The sequence below is a fragment of the Ochotona princeps genome, chromosome 15 (assembly GCF_030435755.1).
Source record: "Ochotona princeps isolate mOchPri1 chromosome 15, mOchPri1.hap1, whole genome shotgun sequence".
Classification (NCBI taxonomy): domain Eukaryota; kingdom Metazoa; phylum Chordata; class Mammalia; order Lagomorpha; family Ochotonidae; genus Ochotona; species Ochotona princeps.
This window is the reverse complement of record NC_080846.1, coordinates 12,485,977-12,509,897: the sequence shown is the minus strand read 5'-3', so window position 1 is coordinate 12,509,897 and position 23,921 is coordinate 12,485,977. Positions and strand designations below refer to the sequence as shown.

At 38.6% G+C, this 23,921-nt stretch overlaps 1 protein-coding gene across 6 annotated transcripts in view; it reads right to left on the bottom strand.

Moving 5' to 3' along the window:
* The window catches only part of SLC41A2 (solute carrier family 41 member 2), a 116,532-nt gene that overhangs the window by 35,561 nt on the left and 57,050 nt on the right, over positions 1 to 23,921 (bottom strand). For all 6 annotated transcript variants that reach the window (XM_058673444.1, XM_058673442.1, XM_058673446.1 and 3 more), the window contains exons 7-8: positions 7,786 to 7,933; positions 4,935 to 5,014 (exon numbers count right to left, since the gene is read on the bottom strand). In XM_058673444.1, the coding sequence (XP_058529427.1) occupies positions 4,935 to 5,014; positions 7,786 to 7,933 (228 nt within the window). The remainder of the gene's footprint in view (positions 1 to 4,934; positions 5,015 to 7,785; positions 7,934 to 23,921) is intronic.

The window sequence follows — 23,921 nt, the reverse complement described above, 5'->3', positions numbered from 1 at the left end:
AAAGAGGTGACATTTTAATTGGGTCTGGATAAATGAGCAGAATTTTGTAAGCAAGAAAAGGGAAATAAGACAGCAGAGAGAACAGCAGGTGCAAAGACACAACAACACAATGTATTTGAGAAATCATAAAAAATTCAAACTGAGAACTTTGAAATTAATGGAGTGTTGGGGAACTGAGACTAAAAGAAGCAGACTTTAGAGCAGGTTGGGTTCAATACATGATGGTAAATAATTTACACCTATCCACTAGGAAATTAAAAGCTAACTGATTTTTAAGCAACCAGGGGTAGAATCTGCTTTGTTAGGATAAAAAATAACTGTTGGCCTTATGTAGGACAGAGAAGTAAAAGGTAAGAAATGGGGCAGGGAGGCAAATTTATGGAGATGTATCAGGAGAGATGATAAACATAACCAGGAGTGACAAAGTGTTGAGACTAATTCACAGTTACTTTAAGAAACAATCAAAGCAGAGATTATAAGGGAAGGGAGTGTGTAGCTTCGGATGTCTTGTTTGGGATCCTGGAGAAAGACATTTAGGAGCAGACAATGAGTTCACCCAGGAGCTTAGAGTCGTTCACATGCAAATACCCAATCCCAAGTAGGGATCAGAAAAGAAATGCATGTGTCAAGTCTAGAGAGCTAGAAAGCTGAAGTCAGATGGCAAGAAGTGGTTCTCAAACGTTATATGCATATTCAATCCTGCTTACCCATGCTTTCTGCAGACCAAAAATACTTGGTAAAGGGCTAGCATGGTGGCACAATAGCTTAAGCCACTGTCTGTGACACTGGAATTTGTGTGAACACTAGTTTAAGCCCTGGATGCTCCTCTTTTGATACAGCTTCCTGCTAAAATGCCTTGGAAAGCAGCAGCAAATGTCTCAAGTGTTTAGGCCACTGCCACTCATGAGAGAACCAAACTCGAGTTTTAGGATCTTGGCTTTGGTTGTCATGTGTGTGTGCGTGCTTATCCTTCTATATGTGTAACTCTTCCTTTCAAATAAATGAATAAATCTTTTTAAAAACAACTACTTGGGGGCTCGGCAGCGTGGCCTAGGGGCTAAGGTCCTTGCCTTGATCCCATATGACCGCTGTTTCTAATCCCGGCAGCTCCACTTCCTCTCTATCTCTCCTCCTCTCAATATATCTGACTTTGTAATGAAAATAAAATAAATCTTACAAAAAAAAAAAAAAAAAACAACTACTTGGAAAGAAAAAATTATTCCTGTACTGAACATGGAATTTTTTTTGTCCTTCTTCCCTAAACAACACAGTGTAATAACTTCTATGTAGACTTTACATTGTCTTTACATCAGCTGGGGCATCATAAATAATCTACAGATGATAAGTACATGAGCACATGGGCACATTAAATAGAAACAGCACATTTTCAATAAGGTACTTCAACATGTACACATTTTTTTAATATGCAGAGGGTCCTGGATACAATCCCTCTCAGATATCGAGCGACAACTGTTTCAGAAGCAACTGCTGGTTACCACCTCAGGGCCTCTAATTCAGGCTCAAAAATCCCACCACCACCTTTTTTTTTTTTAAACATGTATTTATTTGAAAGTTTGAACTCTATACGTAACTATATCTATCTATACATAGCTAGTTAGCTATAGATATATAGAGAGAGGTCTATATAGATATCTAGATAGGTATATACATATATGTATATATGTGTGTGCACATATACATATATATACATATATGCATATATGCACACACATATGGGGAGAAAGAGAGATAGACTGTCCATCTGCTGATTTATTCCTCAAATTGTCACAAGCACTGGGCAAGTGGGGCCAGGCTGAAGCCAGGAATTGGGAACTTCATCTGTGTCTCCCAAGTGGGTACTGGAGCCCAGGCACTTGAACCATCTTCTGTGGCCTTCCCAGACCATAGGCAGGTGTTGGATCAGTAGACGACCCACTGCCACTTGAACCAACATTCATATGGGATGTCAGCATCACAGAGGGTGGCTTAAACCAGTATACCACAGTGCCAGGTCCAAGAATCCTGGGTGGCGTTTCTGGCCTAGGGACCAGACTTAGAAAATCTCTGGAATAGACAACATTGCTGAAAAAGAAGGGAAAGACTGATACTAAAAGATAATGCAAAACTGTCATGAAAAATAAGCACTTAAGAGGGAGGCAGAGTAGCTGGGCCACATGGTTGCCCTGCAGGAGGGGTGTTCGTGGTGGGTCTTCAGGACCCCCTCCTTGGAGGCTTTTCTAACCAGCGCAGGTATGCACAACTGAGCACACTGGCTCCCTTGGGGGAGTGGGATGTGACAAACAGGGCATGAGAAATAAAGGTGGTAATCCAAGAGGACTAATGTGGTTTCTTACCCTCCATATGAAGTAGCACAGAACTGTTTGAAAAAATACCATAATAGGTTGTTTCCATGTTTTTGCAATTACTGATTGTGCTGCTATGAACATAGGAGTGCATGTTGGTTTCTCATAGAACAAGTGTTCTGGATATATTCCTAGGAGTGCTATTGCTGGATCATACGGTATGTTGAATTTGAGTTGTTTGAATATTCTCCATACTGATTTCCATAGAGGCTGTACCAGCCTGCAGCCCCACCAGCAGTGGAGTAGGGTTCCCTTTTCCCCGCAACCTCGCCAACAAGTGTCGTTGGTGCTTTTATTCATGTGGGCCAGTCTTACTGGCGTTAGGTGGTACCTCATTGATGTTTTAATTTGGATTTCCCTTATTGCCAGGGAACTTGAGCATTTTTTCATATGTTTATTTGCCATTTGGGTTTGTTCCTTTGTGAAGTGTCTGCCCATTTCCCGTGCCCATTTCTTGAGTGGGTTGCTTGTTTTGACATTTTGGTTGTTTTGTAGCTCTTTGTATATTCTGGATATTAGCCCTCTATCACCTATGTCGTGTGCGAAGATCTTCTCCCATTCTGTGGGTTGCCTTTTTACTTTGTTGATTGTTTCTCTAGCTGTACAGAAATGCCCATCAACAGAGGATTGGATAAGAAAGCTATGGTTCATCTACTCCATGGAATACTACTCAGCTATTAAAAAAAACAAAATGCAGTTCTTTGTGGCCAAATGGGCCAAACTGGAAACCATAATGCTAAGGGAAATGAGCCAATCCCAAAAGGTTAAATACCACATGTTTGCCTTAATTTAAGATGATATGATGTTATGTATAACATGTTATGTTTTGAATGTTATATGTTGTGTATAAACTAAAATTGAAGTATAGGTGAGGTGGTCACAGAAGGTGGCTGGGAACTCGCATTTACTTTTAACATATTGGTTACTCATTACTATGTCAATTAATTCCATAATGATGTAAATTTTTGCTGATGGTATGTTGGAGCTTTCAATTGACTGGGATGATACTCTGCTGGCTCTGTCATCAGACCAGAGAGGGTATACCTAAGAAGCCGTTGAACTTGACGGGACAATAAGATGCTGGACTCTATGTTTGGTATACGCTTGCAATGGGGAAATCTCAACTGAACTTGAGCTGTGGTTATGCAACAAGGTGGAGGAATCCACCATGGTGGGAGGGTTTGGGGAGGGGTGGGGAGAACCCAAGTATCTATGTAATTGTGTCACATAATACAATGTAATTACTGAAGTTAAACAATAAATAATTAAAAAAAAAAAAAGAAAAAATACCATAATAAAAATATATAAGCCCTAGATCAGTGCTTCTCAGAGTGTGCAATAGGACTGAAAGATTAGATCCCCAAATCCTAGGCGCTGGCAAACAGAAATGCCAGAAAAAGGGATGCAAAAAAAAAAAAAACTGTTGGCATTACAAAGACTTTAAAAAATTGGTTTAATCTCAGAGTGCCATGTTTAATTGACCACAGAATTCAGTATTCAAGTTACCTACTTACTAACAACTCAAAGAACTAGTGCTTCCATGAAACAGATGCGGGAGAATACAGCTAGTTTTGAGAGACGTTAGTAAACATTAGAAGTTACCCTCATCCAAGACTAATTCAGATACACCTTACTTCAAGTATTTTATGTACACATGTACCTAACAAATCTGATAAACTAGTAACTAAATATTTTGAGGGAAAAAAGACAGTTTTTAAAAATTAAGTAAATCTGGGTTTAAATCTCAATTAATTATCTACTACTAAATACAGGATCTTGGATAACTGATTGTTGCAATGCAGGCTAAACGTCACCTAACATGCACAAAAGATTTATACATTTAGTTATTCACTAAATAGCAACTGATTATTATGATTAACAGGAAACATTTAAATAGCACATGTCATAGTATATTTAAAATGAAATTCCAATCTGAAAAGCTCCATTTTATTTGAAAACCCATTGACTCATCATTATCATATTTTCATTTGGAATCTTAAAAAAAATATGAGGTAGAGAGAGAGAGCAAGAAAGACAGCATCCCCATCCATTGGTTTGGTCTCCAAATGCTAGCAATGCACCTAAGCCAAGATTAATACTAGGTCCTGGTGGCCCCTCTTCCCATCCAGCTCCCTGCCTATGGCCTGGGAAGGCAGCTGAGGACAGCCCAAAGTTTTGGGACCCTGCACCTGCGTGGGAGATCTGGAGGAGGCTCCGGGCTCTGGGCTCCTGGCTTTGGACTGTCGCAGCCCCAGCTGTTGCAGCTGCTTGGGGAGTGAATCAATGTACAGAAGATCTCTTTCTCTGTCTCTCCCCGTCTCTGTATATCTGACTTTCCAATAAAAACAAAATAAATCTTAAAAAAAAAAAAGGAAAACAATTCTTTTGAAAATGTTTTCTACTTACTTAGCCAAGGTAATATAATTTCCACTGAACAGTAATTTAGGATTGGAAAAAGAATGAATGTGACAGGAACACAAACCTGTAAAAATCTGAACCCTGAGACTTCTGCCAGCTCCTGTGAGTATATACAGATTGGATATCATCATGAAAAGTCTATCTAATTCTTACCATTAATAACAGGTGTGTAAACAACAATTCCAACCAAGTTTGGATCAGATACAGTCGTATCCAGAATAAGGCCCCCAATGCTGAAAGATATAAAATGAGATAATTTCAAAAGAGGAAAGAGAATGCACTTGGAGTTCTTCTGGACATACAGATGTTCTTACTTTATAGAAAAATAACACATGGCTTGAGCAACAGCTCCAGATTCCAGGACTTTAATCTCCAAGATATGATCCTTGTAAAAGTAAAAGAAAATATGTTTTAAATGCATTAAACTATCTGGAAAGAAGTTAGTCCTCCACCTGTCGTGCCAGCATTCTGTATGGTGCCATTCTAGCCCCAGTTGCTTCACTTGCCATCCAGCTCCCTCCTTGTGGCCTGTTAAAGCAGTAGCGGATGATCCAAGGCCTTGGGACCCTGCGCCCATGTGAGAGACCCAGAGCGGGCTCCTGGCTCCTGACTTCAGCCTAGCTCAGCTCTGATCGTTGTGGCCATTTGGGGAGTGAACCAGTGGATAGAAGATCTCTGTCTTTCCTTCTCTCTCTAAATCTGCTTTTCCAATAAAAATAAATCTTTAAAAGGGTCAGAAGAACATATAGTAAATTACTGATCACGTAAGTTTGAAAATACAGGGGTTTGAAAGTCATTTTACAGCATTCAGAATTTATAAATTTTTAGAACTATGTCATCCAGTATTCTTAAAATTTTAAATATAATTTTTAAAAAAGTATCTTTTCATATTTGAAGTAAAAGCATTAAAAGCATTAAAAGGATGACTGATGTGCTACAAGATACAACTAGGGTGTGTCTTGCTACTGGCAAATTAAAATAATTAGCTATAGCCACAAAAGGAGCTGATCTTGTGGCACAATGGGTTGTCAACACTTGCAATACTAGTATCCCATCTGGACGCTAGTTTGAGTCCTGGCTCCTCCACTTCCAGTCCATATCCCTGCTAAAACCCCTGGGAAGGCAAGAGAAGACCCCAAGTGCTTAGTTCCCTGCCACCCATATGGGAGGCCTGGAGGAAGCTTCTGACTCCTGCTTTGTCTGAGCCCTGGCCAGGAGGCCAACAGATGAAATCAATCTCTCTGTCTCTCTCTCTCTGTCTCTCTCTCTCTCTCTGTATCTTCCCTCCTCTCTGTAATTCTGCCTTTCAAATACATAAATACATGTATCTTTAAAAAGGCAACTAACTCATGCAGTGGCAAACCATACATTCTCAATGTCTCAATGAAGCTTGATATCCTTTTACTAATACATAATTCATTTATCTAAATTGGCAAACACGCTTATCTGTATCTTTGGAACATGTATACACAATGAAATGATTAACAAAGCTAGTTAGCATGTACATTACTTGATATTTTTCCCGCTGTGGTAAGAACTCTTCTCAGTAATTTTCTTTCTTTTTTTAAAGATTTATTTATTTTACTGGAAAGGTGGAAATACAGAGAGGAGGAGAGACAGAGAGGAAGATCTTTCATCCAATGGTTCACTCCCCAAGCAGCTGCAACGCCTGGAGCTCAGCCAATCTGAAGCCAGGAGCCAGGAGCTCTTCTGGGTCTCCCACATGGGTGCAGGGTCCCAAGGTTTTAGGCCGTCCTCCATTGCTTTCCCAGGGCACAAGCAGGGAGCTGGATGGGAAGCGGGGCCTTCGGGTTTAGAACCAGTGCCCATATGGGATCTTGGTGCGTTCAAGGTGAGGACTTTAACCACTATGCTATCGCGCTGGGCCCTTCTTTCTTTTTTTGAGATTTTATTTATTTATTTATTTATTTATTTATTTATTTATTTATTTATTTATTTATTTTTGGAAAGGCAGATCATATTTACAGAACAAAGGAGAGACAGAGCAAGCTCTTCCATCCTCTGATTCACTCCCCAAATGGCCATAACAGGCAGGAGCCAGGAGCTTCTTCCAGGTCTCTCACATGGCTGCAGGTCCCAAGGCTTTGCTTTCTCAGGCCCCAAGCAGGAGCTGGATGGGAAGTGGAGCAGCTGGTCATGAACCAGCACCCATATGGGATCTCAGTGCTGGCAAAGTGAGGAGTTAGCCATTGAGCCATCATGCTATGTCCTTCTCAGTAATTTTCAAGAAGGTATTAATTACAGCTACTATACTGTACAACATACCTCCAGAACTTATTCCTCTTGTCTAAATGAAATTTCATTCCCTTGTACCATAAAATTCAAAATTTAAAATAAAAATATTTGTAAATGAATGTACAGAAGGAAAAAAAAGAAAATTTTCTGAGACTTATCTCACAAGTAAATCAGCTCATCGATTCAAAAACCCACTGGAAGCATGACTGGTTTACGAATTTTTATTTGGACTGAAAAAAAATCGCAGCCAGATATTTGAACCTGCATTCTAAATAAAATTGTGAGACTGGTTAATTACTTACTGTTAATAAAATTGTGATGGAAAATTGATTTTAAAAATTCATATCCTTTATCCAATACCTTCTCAGTTCCATCCCAGAAATTTTTTAACATGTGTATTTTTAAAAAGCCTGTCAGAATACTGACATGAAAATAGACAAAAGGCATACGTATGATATGTTAAGGCTTTCTGATGCTTATCTGAACAACAGATTATTAAAAATATGGAATGTTATCATAGACTATACATACACGCAACACAACTGAATTTTATTCATCAGGGTTGTAAGACTTTAGTTGGAGATAATTTTGAGACTGGGTATCTCAAAAGAATTTCTGCTTGTATTGATTTCAGAATGCTGTCACATTCCTTACCACTGCAGTGAGCAGCACATGGTGACATAAAGTGATTAAACCGAGGAATACAACTACGCACATACATGGAAAGCTCATACACTTTAACACCAACCTGCTGATAACCATGGCCGTGATGACAGGCTCCCAGCCTGAATGGAGAACTGTCCTTGTGGCTGGATGCTTGGCAGCTATTATAATCCAGATAGGAGTGAGCGCTAAGAAAAACACACCAACTAATGGAGAAACGAAGTAATAGTTCTCTAAAATGAAAAAAATAAACAACATTTTAATTGCTCATCATTCCTTGTGGGACATGTAAATTACCACAAGTAACAGTTATCAGAAGAAATGATGCCATCAAACATGTAAGCATGCTCCATTTTTTCTATAAACTTCAAACAAGTTGAGAAATGTAAATAAGGAGAGAATATTAAATATTCTGATTAAAAACTAGCAAGCTGGTTCTGCCTTCAGACCAGAGATGGTCTCACCAAGAAGCCACTGAACTTGCCAGGACAATAAGATGCTGGACTTTATGATTGGTCAAAACCTCCAATGAAAGAATCTCAACTGAATTTGAACTATGGAAATGCAACAAGGTGGAGCAATCCACCATGGGGGCGGGGGAGGGTTTGGGGAGGGGTGGGGGGAATCCCAGTGCATAAAGAAATGTGTCACATAATGCAATGAAATTAATAAAAATAAATACATAAATAAAAACTAGCAAGCTAATTCAACAAACATTTGCTATCTGTGACTTTCACTGGAACAGCAGTAACAAGAACAACAGTAAACATAAGCTCACATTAGCTCCCTATTTATCAAGCACCAGACTGGATGCTTTGTATTTGTCATCTCACTTCATTATCCATAAAATAGATACCGTCAATTCCACTTTATGAAGAAACTGAAGCTTGCTTTGGAACACAGTGAAGAAGCAGGAAGAGTTGGACGATGACAGAAACGCTCAACTCCACAGTCCAACAGAACTGCATGGGATCAGCAATCGAGTCCCAGGGATCTTACGGTTCTGACATTCCTGCAACACTGGCCTATTGACTGATAATAACTATCCAAGCACCAAAGAGAAGGTGAAAAACCAGGCTCAAAAAAACACATTTCTTCACTACATAACTACTACTCTGAATCCTTAATGCATTAAGAGGGAACATAGAACAGCGTGCCAACTATAATTTGGCTACAATACCTAGTGTTATTATCTGAGTATTACAACTTATCTTGGACAAGAAATTTTACTTTGTTCATCTTCAATTTCTTTATCCATGAAATGCATTCATAACAGTACACATTTTATGTAAATTAATATGCAAACATGTAGGTCAGCTAAGATAGTGCACTGGTACATAGTTATCATCATCACTGGCTTCATCATCATCATTGCTATTACTATTAATAACACCTTGCAATTTGGGAAACAGTTGGATAACAGACTGTCAGGACTCCGTTGCACTTCTCTGTGGCAGATGGTCTAATCTGATAATTCCATATTCCTTTCCTATTTTCATTATACTGTCCTCTAGACAGAGCATTCATATACTTCTATGCCTCATTGATTTTGGTCTCTGCCATTTATCTTGCTTATACAAATGTGTATACAATATTATAAAAAATTTTTAAATGTGGTTTCAGAAATGACTAGAAGATTTACATGAATGTGTTTGTATCTCTATTTTCAGATACTAGAAAACTGACAATGCAAGACCATGATTCCTAGGGAAAGAAAAATAAATGAGATAAGCCTTACAGCAGCCCCAGGTTTCTAACAAAAGGCACATAGAGATCATTGCTCAGGGATGGAAAACTGGCAGCTCTGTAGGCTAAAGCAGCAGGAATTTACAGGGTAAAATATTGGAAAAGAATCCATCAGAGAAAGAGCTTGGGAGCTGAATGCTAACCTATGTAAGCATAGGGTAAGTTCCACAAGTCTAGGCCAAGAATAATCAAGGACTTCTAAACTGAAAAATTCCCCAGGTTTACAAAAGGCTGGAAGTCATTCAAGCAAGATCCAAACCCCCTACAGAGAAGTCATTTTGAACACTGAGAGCATTCAGTAGAGTCCCCAGAAGAGTCACATCTTACTAGTAGGGCTAGCCCTAGAGTAATGTCTGCACTAAGATCTATCCCAATGAAACTTTAAAGCAGATTTATAAAACTCAAACTAACCCACACACAACTGCCTACAAGAACAAAATCCAGCATTCTGTAAAGAAAAAACAATCAAGCACCTAACATCATATTTATAATGTCTAGTATCCAACCAAAAATTATTTTTAAGAGTCTGGAATATTTGGCTCCATTTATAGACTTAGTTAACACCCTGAGACATTTGTTTACTTTAGACAGTTCACATATATCACAAAAGTTCTCAAGTGCTTAAAAATAATCTTTACAAATTTAATAAGCTAAATGTATGAATATGGTAACTAAAGGGTTTGAATAAATATTCATAATATACACAAATTTGGTAAGATTTCTATTTAACAGTCACAAATTAATTATAAATTTAAAAGTGAGAGTATAAGACTGATACATTATTTTAACAGGCTACATTCTGAATATATAAAATAAATAAGTACTGATTCTTAAGCCCCACAACTATTGATCCCACAAGTTTAGTTCAAATATTTTAATTCTAAGCCTCCCTATAATTACACATTTTATACCACTTGAGACAGATATATCATGCTAAAGCATTTTTGCTGATATCATTTTAGCTAATTAAAATTTTATTATCAATATTTCAGCCAAAGGGAGCTGGTATTGTGACCGCATATTAAGGTGTGATAACATCTGCACCCCATATCGGAGTGCCTGGGATCAAGTGCCACATCTGTTGGGGACACAGCTTCCTTCTAATGTGCACCCTGGAAAGCTGGGGCAGAGTTTCTGGCCCCTGGCATCGGCCTGGCCCACCCTCAGTCATTAGGGCACTTGGGGAGTGAACCAGCAGATGAAAGATCTCCCTCGTTCTCTCCTCCCTCTCTCCTTCACTCTGTCTGCCAACTAAATAAATTTTAAAAAGATCTTCTTACATATGACTGAAGATGTTTCAATAAGGCAGAAATTCAAACTTTTCTTTCGTTTGCATCAGGTAGGAGTAAGCAACTCTTACAGAGAAAATTGTAATTCTAAAATTTAATTTTAATTTCTAAACAAATGTCATTCCTGCAGCTTTGCATTTGCAATCACATTTTCGAAATAATTATACTAGCAAAAATCACTTTTATATTTTCCTCCATTTCAGGATATATGACTAGTGCTACATTTAGTGTCATTTTCCCTATGATTTTTTTAAATGGTAAAAGAAGTATTCATTTGTTGAATAGCTTCACAGTTCCACTAGTACAGCAAAATATAAATAACATCCCAGTTAGGAATTATTCCTGTCTCCTAAAACTAAAGTTTTCCACAATTTCTTTATAAGACCAAACAGAACACTAAAAGTGTTGAAATCTGCTAAACACAACTGAAATGAAGTATTCTGTAGGTCAGATCACCTTCATTCTCATGCCAAGTTAGGAGCTTTCAAGAAGACATCCTTAACATTAATTCTGGGAAAGATACCTGAAGTTGAAAACCAGCACCCACTGCCCCAATACCAGAATCATTGCCCTACATTTTCACAGAAGAAGGAAAAATTCATAGCAAGCTAAAAATAGTGAGTTGGAAGTTTCTAAATAAGTTAAACAGGATTTAATTTGAACCAGAAATTCTATGCCTAAAAAAACACCTGAGAAAAGCAGAAAACTATGTTCACATAAAAAGTTTTAAGTGAATTATCATCACAGTATAGTCTATAACAGCAAAAAAAAAAAAAATAGAGGGCAACTTAACATGCATCAAATGGTGACTGCATAAACCAATGTGCTATGTCTGGACGACAGACTGTTATTCAGCACCGTATATATAATCCAGTGCTGACTCATGCTGTGACGTAGGTGAATCCTGAAGACAGCATGCTCAGTGAAAGAAGCCAAACGTAAGGTGTCGCACACCATACAAACCCAGTTTTGTGAAACGTCCAGAATCGGCACATCCAGAGACAGAAAATAGGTTTGAAATTGCGACAGGCTTCCTACACTGTTGGTGGGAGTGTCGGTTAGTCCAATCACTAAGGAAGTCAGTATGGAGAGTGCTAAGAGAACTGATGATCGATCTGCCGTATGACTCACCTATCCATTTCTGGGAATATGTCCAAAGGAAATGAAATCTGCATGTGAGAAAGTGACCTGTAATTCTATTCTTACAGCAGCACAATCTACAAGCAAAGACATGGAAACAACCCAGATGCCTGTCAAAAGAGGAGTGGATAAAGAAAATACTCTGTGGAATACTACTCAGCCATTAAAAAGGATGAAATTCTACCATGTGCAACAGAATGGTCCCTACTAGAGACCATTATGCTCAGTGAAACAAGACAATCCCAAAAGGACAAATATCATACATTCTCTTTGATATAATGCAACCTCCATGCAAAATACAACATCGGTAGATACATAGGAAAACATGCATGCATAGTCATCTAGAGGAACAGTATAACAGACTTTCATATCAAGAAATGAACGTACGTGAAGTATGCATCTCTGCTTCCAAATCAAAGATGGTCGTCTCCCAATGAGACTATTAACGATAGGATGCTGGACTCTCTGCCACTGTCTACAATGTCAGGATACGCTTAGAGCAGAATGATGCAATTCTGACTATTTTGGAAGGACTATGCTATCGTAATAATACAGGGGAAGTCAGTGGGGTAAGAGTGGCTATGTAGCACAGTGGTTAAACAGTCACTTGGGATACCTACATTCCACATTGGAGTTCCTGGTTCAAGTTCTGGCTACTCTTGTTTCCAATTCCAGTCTCCTGCCTAATGTGCACTTTGGGAGGAAACAGGTGATATTTCACGTAGTTGGATCCCTGACCTGACTGTTGTGGCCATTTGAAGACTGTGGATGGAGGATATGTTTGTTTCTCTCTGCCTTTCAAATAAAATGAAAATAAGTAACTCTGTGATACTGGGAAATCACAGAAAAAAATTAACACAGTCAGTGTCTCACATTGCTCTGATTCCACTGAACTCACAAACATAACCGCCCCTTTGTGACTCACGGCCTTCACCTCTTGTTACTCTTTGTGGATTGCCCAACTACTACTACATCATTTCGTTAATAGCATTCCCTACTATCATTCAAAATTCTTCTGAAATATGTAACTGTTCTGAGTGACCATTTTTATGCTATCATTTCTGTGTGAAAACAAAGCAATGGACATTGTAAGTTGCAAACATTTTTTACTAAATGCCCTTTAATAGCAATCATATTTTCTCAGGATACCAATATTCTAGAAATCACTCTTAACTAAGATAGTCCAGGGCTAAGAGAATCTCTCAGGTGACATTTAATATAAATTTACATTCTAGTCACATAACCATGTTGAGGCAGTGATATTCTAGAATGCCCTGTAAATAACCTGGTGCCTTCCTGTCAGTCTTGGTAGGTTTGCAGTAACCTGAAGCTGACTGTGATTACTGAGAGCTTCACCTAACTCACCTTTTTACAGTTAACCTTAAAGAATGAGAAACCAGTCACCATTTCACTTCTCAAATTTTGCTGATAACTGCTTCCAATCAGTAAGTACCAGATAGATAGCCACGCAGTTGAAAATAGTCACGTAGTTACTTGAAAGAGAGTATTTTCTTAAGATTTATTTATTTTCATTGGAGAGAGAGATTTACAGAGAGATGGAGACACAAAGAGAAAGATCTTCCACCCACTAGTTCACTTATCTAGTGGCCACAATGACCAGAGCTAAGTCGATCTGAAGCCAGGAGCTTCTTTTCAGGTCTCCCATGTGGGTTTCAAGGCACTTAGCTATCCTCTACTGCTTTCCCAGGCCACAAGCAGGAACCTGGATGCAAATTTGGAGTATCCAGGAAATGAACTGGTGCTCTTATGGGATCCTGGCTCATGCAAGGCAAGGATTTAGCCACTAGGCTATCACGTCAAGCCCAAAAATATTATTTTAAAATCCTCATGGGGGCTGATGTCCTGGCATTGTGGCTTAAGCTACCACCTACGATGCCTGCAGCCCACATGAACCCTGTGAATCCTAGCTTGCACCACTTGCTACCCAGTTCTCTTCTAATGGCCTATAAAGCTCAGGGGAGTGTTTGAGCCCCTGCCACACAGGGAGGAGACCCAGAAAATGGTCTTGGCTCTTTGCTTTAACCTGGCTCAGTACTGGCTCTTAAGGCCATCTCAAGTGTGAACCAGTAGATGGAAGATCGCTGTTTCTCATCTCTAACACTGCCTTTCAAATAAATAAGTCTTTAAAATAAGAATTTTCTTAAATGTATGCAAACAAAGAAAAGGCAACACACGTTGTATTCAGAGATTTCAGTTACTGGCCCAATGCTGGAATATACTAACTTGGAGATTCCGGTTAAAGATCACTGTATGATGAATAAAAACCTTGTGCTTTTCTGAAAGCTACACAAAAGCAAATCATAATGTCATTATCCAGGTCTTTAGTCATTCTCCTCCTATTTCCTCTTCTATTTCGATTTGCAATAGATCTTTTACAGCTGTACTTTGCCATTTGTCATTTTTCTAGAATAGTACTAATCTCTAGATACTTTCAAAGGTAGTTCTTTCCTCAATACTACGTTCTCAACAAAAGGCCTTTTTTGTCACTATAATCTATTACATCACTGGAAAACTGTTATGCCAAAATCAGTCAGAAGGTTATCTATCTTCCATTTTCTGTGCACATATAACATGCCCTGAATAACTTCTAATCACATTCATTAGCTCACTTTGAGAAGAAATAAAGCATTAGATAAAGTGTGAATTACTAAACACAACCTGTCTAAATGGCACTGGATTACTATACGGAATTTTTTTTTTTAATAAAGGGGAGGAAAACCTACAGTTCTGCTCTCAAGAAAGTGCTGCATTGGTACTGCATTCACACAAAAAAATGTAATGATTGGCCAGAATTAAAGAATGCCACGAGTATCAATAAAATGTTTTGGAGGAGAAAAACATTGTGTAAGATTAGAAAAATCTATGAAATCAGCCCAAGTGAAAGGTCTCTGGTTGACCTCAAAGCAAAGGAGAGGATAGAAGACAATGACATAACAAAGAAAAGAACCCATAGCTGTGCGTGCTGTGCTTAAAATAGGCGAGTTCTCTTGGAGCAAAAGGCATAAAAAGGGAAAAACAGCAAGGTGAGAAGATCGATTTTCCAGGAAGTCTAAAAACCAAGCTACAAACTTTAACTTGGTCCGCAAAGCAATAAAGTTGTTCAGGGTGACTACACAGACACACACACACACACACACACACACACACACACAGAGAAATAAATAAAGCTTTGATTTTTGCTGTTTTTAAGACATGCAGAGATAACATTTTGTGTTTATATCATTTACCAGAAGTCAACAAACTTTACCAGGAACAAAAGAAAGGTAGCACATTGCATGATGTGGACGGGCATGTTTGAACATTCACAGGACAGCAGAGTGTGGTTCAAAGTCATTCCAGAGAATCCAAGATTCTGAAGGAGTCAGTAAGCCTTTCCTTCCACGCTACATCTTGAAAGCGTACAAAGTCATGCTTTGATAAAGTCACGCATAGTGAAATGGATACTAGAGTTGAGCAAATGCCCACTCATCACCTCACAAATTGATATCCCACTTTCTGTCTTAGCGAACTTCAAGCATACTATGCAGAATTAAAAATATAGTCCTCGTGCTGTGTATTAAATCACTATATATATTTGTTTTACATTAATTACAACTTTGTATTTGGTGTATAGTTCTCTAGTTTCAGTTATACTGATTTTGTTTCTAAGTATTCAACTTTTTTCTATTTCTATTATATAAAATCACCTCGTAGCATCTTTCTTGTTGTGTCTGGTCTATATCACTAAGCATAACATCTTCTGTGTCCATCCACACTGCTGCAAATGGCAGAATCTCCTACCTCAGCAAGTTCATGGAAAATGGAATTCAGTTTTATTTTGGTGCAAAATTTTTTGAAATAAAACAGATCATCCATAAGCTTTCCAAAGACACTTTGTATATGCCAAGATGTCTTTATCCATTCCGCCATCAGTGTAGTTTCCACAACTTGGCTATTGCGAATGCTGCTACAACAAGCCGAGGGATGTGTATCTGTATAAAGTGTTGATTTCATTCCTTCGGGTATACACACAGGAGGGGTTTCAGGGTCAAGGGTAGTTCTATTTTTTTTTCTAAGAAACTTTATAGTGTTTTTGTAAACGTTAGTTTACAAATATTCCATTTTCTTCACATCCTTGCTTTCACTTTGTCTGTGCTGTGTATTAAATCACTACATATATTTGTTTTACATTAATTACAACTTTGTCTGTCCTGGTGGTACAACCAACCCAATAAGGGTAAGGTGACATTACATCTTGATTTTCATTTACATTTCCCTGATTAGTGATTTCAGACCCACTTTTATGGGAGCCAGTGTTATGGTATAGCAAATAAAGCCACAGCCTGCAACACAGTATCCCATACAGGTGTCAGTTCAAATATTGTCTGCTCCATTTCCGCTTGTCCCTGGGAAAGCAGTAGAAGATGGCCCAGTTCCTTAAGCCCTTGCACTCACTTTGGAAAACCCATAAGAGGCTCCTGGCTTCTGTCTAGCCCAGCCCTAGCTGTTTTGGCCATTTGGGCAGTGAGTGAATAAAAGCCTTACACGCTCTCCCTTGCTCTCTCTGTAGCTCTTTCAAATAAGCAAAATAAATATTTTTTAAAAGTCACTTTTATGTCCTCAGTGTTGAATTTGCTTTTTTAGACGCTATGCCTACATCTTAACAGGATTATTTGTATTCCAACTGTTGAGCTACAGGCATTTCTTACTTAATTTTGGCATTAATCCCTTATCACATATATGGTTCACAACTGTCTTCTCCCATTCAACAGCTGCATTTTCATTTTGTTATTTTCTTTGCTACGCAGAAACTTTTTGCTTGATACAGTCCACTTGTTTACTTTTGCTTTCATTTCATGAATTTTGGTATGACATCTCAACCAATCCCAAAACAGTGGCAGTAACAACAAACAGGTCAAGATTTCCCCAATGCTCTTTTCTAGAAGTTTCATTGTTTCACGTCTTATATTCAGGTCTCTAGGTCATTTCAAATTGATATTTGTGTATGGTGTGAAGGTCCAATTTCAATATGTAGTAATCATAATGTCAATAAATGATGTTAAAAGAAAGACAGTTCCTTCCCTATTGTGTCTTCCTGGTGCCCATCTAGGAAATTAGTTGAGTATATATGCTTAGGCTCGTTTCTGGGATCTCTATTCCCTAAGTCTATGTGTCTATGTTTATGCCAGTACAATACTGTTTTGATTACTAGAACTTTCTGATATAATCTGAAATTAGGAAGTGGGGTACCTCCAACTTCGTCTTACATTCTCAAGATTGCTTTGCTTATTTGGGGTCTTTTATAGCTCCAAACAAGTTTTAACATGTTTTCCTATTTGAGAAATGTTATTCCATATGTAAAGATCATCAAAATAAAAATAATAAAAAGAAAAATGCTATTACAAATTAAAACAAGCTACAGTGAACCTATATATTGCTTTAGATAGTGCAGACACTTTAATAATACTCGTTCTTTTAATCCATTAACATATGATATCTTTCCATTTATTTGTGTTTCAATTCCTTTCACTGATGTTTTATAGCTTCCTTGTACATACCTTTCTTCTCAGCTTAAATTTTATTCTTTCTGATGCTATTGTAAGTAAGACTGTTTTCACGATTTCTTTTTTGGTTAGGTCTTCATCAGTATAAAGAAAAAGAGCTGACTTTATGTTGCCTTTGTATTCTGCAACTTATTGAATTCACTTAATATTTGTAATAGTTTGTTGTGTGTGTGTTTTTTTTCCTAAAGATTTATTTATTCATTTGTTTGCTTGTTTAACTGAAAGGCAAAGTCAGAGTGGAGTGGGGGAGGCAGACAGAGAGGAAGAAAGAGATCTTTCATCTATTGATTCATTACCCAAATGGCTGCAATGGCCAGAGTGGGGCCAGCACAAAGTCAGGAGCCAGGAGATCCTTTCAGGTCTTCCATGTGGGTGCAGGAGCCCAAGCACTTTGTCCTTCCTCTGCTGCTTTCACAGGCTATCAGCAGGGAAGTAAATCAGAAGTGGAGCAGCCAGGACTCCAACTGGAGCCCATATGAGATGCCAGCACTGCAGGCAGAAGCTTTACGCACTAGGCTACCATATCAGTCTGTGTGTGTGGACTCTTCAGAATTTTCTCCCTAAGGGCTCATGACATGGTAAAATAAGAATAACTTGGCTCTTTCTGCCTGATTTGGATCCTTGTTTTCCTGTCTGACTGCTTTTGTTAGCCTTCCAGTACTACACTGGATGGAAATGGTGAGAGTAGGAGTCCTTAAGTTGTTTCAGATCTTAGAAGAAAAGTTTTCAGCATTTCTGCCTTGAATATGTTAGCTGTAGATGTCTACTACATGGCCTGAATTATTTTGAAGATATGTCTGTCTACAGTTAAACTGATGAGAGCTTTTAGTGACAAATAATGTTGGGTGTGCCTTTGGCATAGTGGTTAAAGACCTAGTAGTCAAGGGGCCCAGTGTGGTAGCCTATTGGCTAAAGTTCTCATCTTGTACATGCCGGGATTTCATATGGGCACCGGTTTGTGTCCTGGCTGCTCCACCTCCCATCCAGCTCCCTGCTTGTGGCCTGGGAAAGCAATCGAGGATGACCCAAGCCTTGGGATCCTGCACCCATGTCGAAGACCCAGAAGAAGCTCCTGGATTCTGGCTTCAGATCAGCTCAGCTCCGGCCACTTGGGAGGAGAAACAGCTGACAGAAGATCCTTCTCTCTGTCTCTGCTTCTCTCTGTAATTCTGACTTTCTGATTTAAAAAAAAAATAAATAAAACTTTAAGAAAAAAATAAAAAGACCTAGTGGTTAAGACAGCTGTACTTTAGATCAAAGTACCTGGTTTCAATACCGAGTTACGACCCTTAAGTTTCTAGCTTCTGACTCAAGATCACCGGTAACTTGAATTTTGGAGAGCAGAGATGACAGCTTTCCTGCCACTCACGTGGAAAAAAGAACAGTTGTATTAAGTTCCCGAGTGCTAGCTTTGACAGGTCCAGTCCGGCATTGCAGGCATTGTAGGTGCTTGGGGATAAACCAAAGCATGGAAGATCTCGTCATTTCTCTCTCACACACATAGACACACTCACACACACACAAAGAAATGGAAAAGTTTTGTACTATTTCTTAAAATGATGTTAAACTCTACTGCATGTATCACAATTTTCATCTTTCATTCTGTTGTCATGTGCTAATACATCTGCATTTGCTAACCCAACCTTACGTCCCAGTGGCAGACTTCATTTGGTCTTCACGTCTAACCTTTTTACCGTATTGTTGAACGTGGGCTATTAGCTATATTCATCAGAAACATCAGATTTATTTCCTTATAATGTCTTTGTCTAACAAGGGTCTCAGGATGATTTTGGCTTCATAAAATGAGTTTGGAAGTCTTCCCTCAAGTTTTTGTTTTTTTTTTTTAAGAAAGATTGGTATTGATTTGCCAAATGTCTGGTAGGATTTGGCCATATGGCCCCAGGCATTTTAATCACTATTTTAATCTCTATTTGTTATGCCTCTCCAGCCTTTCTGCTTCTTCCTGATTCAATCTTGTTATAGATTTCTAGGAATTTACTCATTTCCTTTAGGTTATCGAATTTGATCACATATAATTGTTCATAATAGATCCTTTTGAGTTTTTAATTACTAAAGCATCCATTATAACCACTTTCATTTCTAATTTTCTTGGAGTATTCTTTATTTTTTTCCTAGTCTAAGCTTTTGTCAATTTATTTTTAGAATAAATTGAAAAACCTCTTAGCTTTGTATCTTTTCTATTCTCTAATCTTCTAAAGCTTTAAGTTTAGTTTGCCTTTCATTCATTATTTGACTTGTTGATTGTTCAGGACTAGGTCTATCTGTAGTTTTTTAAAAAGGTTTATTTATTTTACTTGAAAGGCAAAGTTTCACAAAGAGAAGAAAAGTCAGGTAGATTTTCTATCCAATGGGTCACTCCTCACAGGAATTGGAACAGGGAGATGAACTGGTGCCCATATGGGATGCCGGCACCACAGGCAAATGATTAGCCTACAAAGCCATGGTGCCAGTTCAGGACTGGTTTTTAAATTTCCAGAGATTTGTGAACTTTCAGTCTTCCTTCTGTTATTAATTTATCATTTCATCTTTGCAGTCAGAAAATATATTTGATATTTTTTCAATCTTAATTTGTTAAGGCTTGGTTTGTGACTAACTGTAAGAGCTATCCTAGAGAATAGTGATCTTGAGAAGAATGTATGTTCTTCTGTGGTTACAAAGTTTTATGTATGTCTATTATTACCATTCGGTCTCAAATATGGTTAAGTTCAATGTTTTCTTATTGATTCTTCTAAGATGACAAACCAGTTTTGTCAAAGTGGCACACTGAAATCTTCTACTATTATTCTATTTCTCCTTTCAGATCTGTTAATAATTACTTCGACTGCTCTGATTTTGGCTACAGACATATTTACAATATCCTCTTGACCAACGGCCCTTGAGATTTGTCTTCCTGCCTAGTTCTTTGAGAGCCTTGACCTCTGTAACCCCTACAGGTGCCATGAAATCTTTTTTCTTGTTTATCTCTGAAGATTGTTAAATACTTTCTATAGTTCAGGAATTAAACTTTGTTTCTAAGAGCCAAGCTTTTCTGCAGGATGAATGGGGCTGTGAAATTCCAATGCCTGCTCCTAGTCTGTATTCAGAATCACTATGAGGCATCCCTCTGCCGGTCTTAGGTGGCCCCCTAGTGCTCACCGGGCAGATGCTTTTGCAACCCAAACACTGGGACACTTTAGAAACACCTGCCACTATCACCATAGACTCACTCTGCAATGGTGTCCCTTAAACACTAAATATATCTTTAGAGGAAAAATAATACAGATGAGAAATAAGACACTATTTTAAGAACTCATTTTTAACTACTTTGAGCCAATTTTTAGAAGGTAAGTAAAACCTAAATGGAGCTGGTGGTATGATGTAGCAGGTAAAGTTACTGCCTACAGTGCCAGTATTCCATGTGGGTGCTGGTTCGGTCGTGGCTGTTTCATTTCTGATCTAGTTGCCTGCTAACATGTCAGGGAGAGTAGCAGAGATGGCCCCAGTCTTGGAACCCCTGCACCCACAGGGAAACGCAGAAGCAGCTCCTGGTTCCTGGCTCCTGGCTTCAGAACTACACAGCTCCAGCCATTGCAGCCATTTGGGCGGGAGGCAGGGGCGGTGAATCAGTGAATGGAAGATGTCTCTTTCTCACTATCTCCCTCTCTCTCTTTCTGTCTGTCACTATGCCTTTCAAATAAATAAATATTTTTAAAGAAAATTTAAAAATGAGATGGAATGTTGCCTAACTGAACAAAATTTTGAAAAATATCATTGAACATTGCTTAGAATTATCTAGGTCATTTTAAAAAAGATTTATTTGTTTGAAATATAGAGTTACAGAGAGAGAGAGAGAGAGAGAGAGAGAGAGAGAGAGAGAGATCTTTCCATCATTGGTTCACTCTCAAATGGCCACCAGGCCTAGAGTAGGACTGATCTGAAGCCAGGAGCCAGAAGCCTCCTCCAGGTTTTCCATGTGGGTGCAGTGGCCCAAATATTTGGGCCATCTTTTGCTGCTTTCCCAGGCACATTAACAGGGAGCTGGATTGGAAGTGGAGCACCCAGATCTTGAACTGACACCTATATGGGATGCTGGCACTGCAGGGGGCAACTTGCCCTGTGATAGCCTGAAAATTCAAAACAGTGTCAGTTTTGTCAGACCCACTCAGTCTACAGGGGTCTCAGGGCGAGCAGAAAACAAGTGTTCAGTTAGGGACACAAACAAGGAACCAGAATATCAGAAAGCCATCTACTGTCTCCTTAAACTTGGTGAGCTGCAAGACCGGCTTCTGTAAGCCATGCTTGCTTGCTTACTTGCTTGAGCTCCTCACTGCCAAGCAGGATGTAGCTCTTAGTCTGTATAAACACTTGCCCATTGGACAGTTTCAAAGTGCACGATACTTACACTAACTGACCTCCAAGAAACTTCACAAGGTTGATCAGAGATCACACCAGATAAGGAGATGTTAATGTTTACACAGACACACACTAACATAATCAACAATGTTATTGCTTCCCCTTACCCTCAGATTAGCACTCAACTATCAAGTTTCCCCTATAGCCCAGGCCAAAACACAGGTCTTTCAAAATCCTGAGAGGGAAGAGTGCCCAGCCTTGAGAAGACAAGCATTGCTGACAGTTCTCCCTTCATCACATTGCGCCAACCCCAGCTTAGTAGATTGGATTCTTATCCAGGCCGGTGTGAGCTTAAAATCCCGTAGCAGCAGCCTATCAGGGCTGCTCCCTTCCACTCACAGTGGTACAGGACAGTCCACCGGCTGGTCAATAAAGACTCTGAAGCTTCTAAGAGTCTGCCTCTGACACATTTGGGGGATAAAATCAGTCAGCTAGCAACATACCCATTGTGCACAGTGCCAGCTTTTTTCATTTCTTGATCCAGTTAAATTATTCACCACATCACACTAAAAGTACATCTTTAGATGGCAATGCATTATGGTTAGATCTCTTATAGGGAGAGTTGATCAATTCTCACTCAGCAGAGCTGTTTTATTAAAACTGAATTTCACAAGAAAGGGCACAGAGGGGCCTGGGAGAAGTTCAGCAGCCAAATTTTGGTCAAGCAAAGAATCTTTACCACCATGGTGTCTTCAAGAGAGAAGACGCCTGATACTTAGCAGGCAGCTGAAAAATAAATTATAAACTACTTAATAGTAATATGTTACTGATTAGTAATTACTTAGAAGTAAGTAAAATCTGTTAACACTACTTTTCTTTTTCAGGTATGGCACTTAGGGAAATCATCCCACAGCTACTGCCAATCCGCCATTCCCACCCCCGCTCTCAATGCTGTTGGACAGTCCTGTGGAATTTCTGCCTAACTCGTGTTGAGAAGGAACCCCATGTCCTCTTCCACTCCTGCCTTCTTTCCTATCTCCTTGTTGAAGTAGGAAACATTTATCAAACTGGCATGTCTACAGTAGGCGCACTAAACATGCCTATCTCAGGCCCTCATGTAAGCGTTCTCTGAGTGTCCCCAAATCCTACTGATACCAGACTCCTTTCTCTTACTCAGGTTGTTCCTCTAGGGACAACTTGGCCAGCTGTCTTTGTATGTGTGAGTTTAGTATCTTCATAGAGTAAGAGAGAATATCAAGCTACATTCTCTTACAGTAGAGACTAGTATTTCAACCCTTAACTTCAGCATCTAATTCATTATAATTCAGAAAAAAGTATGACCAATTTGTAACCTCAACAATATAAATTAGACTGCTATCATCACTATCATCCCTTTAATATCACATTTTCTGTGCATCTTTTGGGTGGAAAAGACTTCAACGCTACCCTGATTATACTTGAACATATATTCTTCCTTATATATTGCACAACAAAGCTAACAGATGTAAATGAGACCACACATGTAGGCCATTGATCATTTATTGTCGTTCATAATACTTCAAGTGGATGCAGCAGTGTCCTCTAAATGAGAAAAGTTTTTCTTAAACATACGCATTAAGCTTAGCTGAATATTGTTTTTAATTTTATCAGTTAAATGCAGCACCCTTTCACATCTCCAAAAATCATAGAAAATTATTACTGTTGGTAAGTTAAAGTCCTTTCCTCTGTTCAAGAACATGTATTTTAAAATAAAACAGGAGTACAATTAGTTTGAAGAAGCAAATCTGTATAGAACCCATGAAAATACGAGAGTGTGTGAATAAATGTTTGCTTCTGGCTTGCCTTATACTTTTTTTTTCTTATAATAATGTTGGTTTGTTTTCTTTCCATTTTTTGAACTGGCATCTAAAAAAAAGCCACAACCAATATTTACCACTTAACAAATGTTCACAAATCATCTTCATCAATCATTGTATGATTTTTTTAATTTTTATTCTGTCTTATTAATTAGGAATATATTTATAGGCTAACTCCAAATTCATAAAGTGCTTAGATGAAATTTCATGGTGACCTTCTTTTCTCTTCCTTTTCTGTTAAGTGCTGGGGGAGAACTGTTGGTATGGATTTCT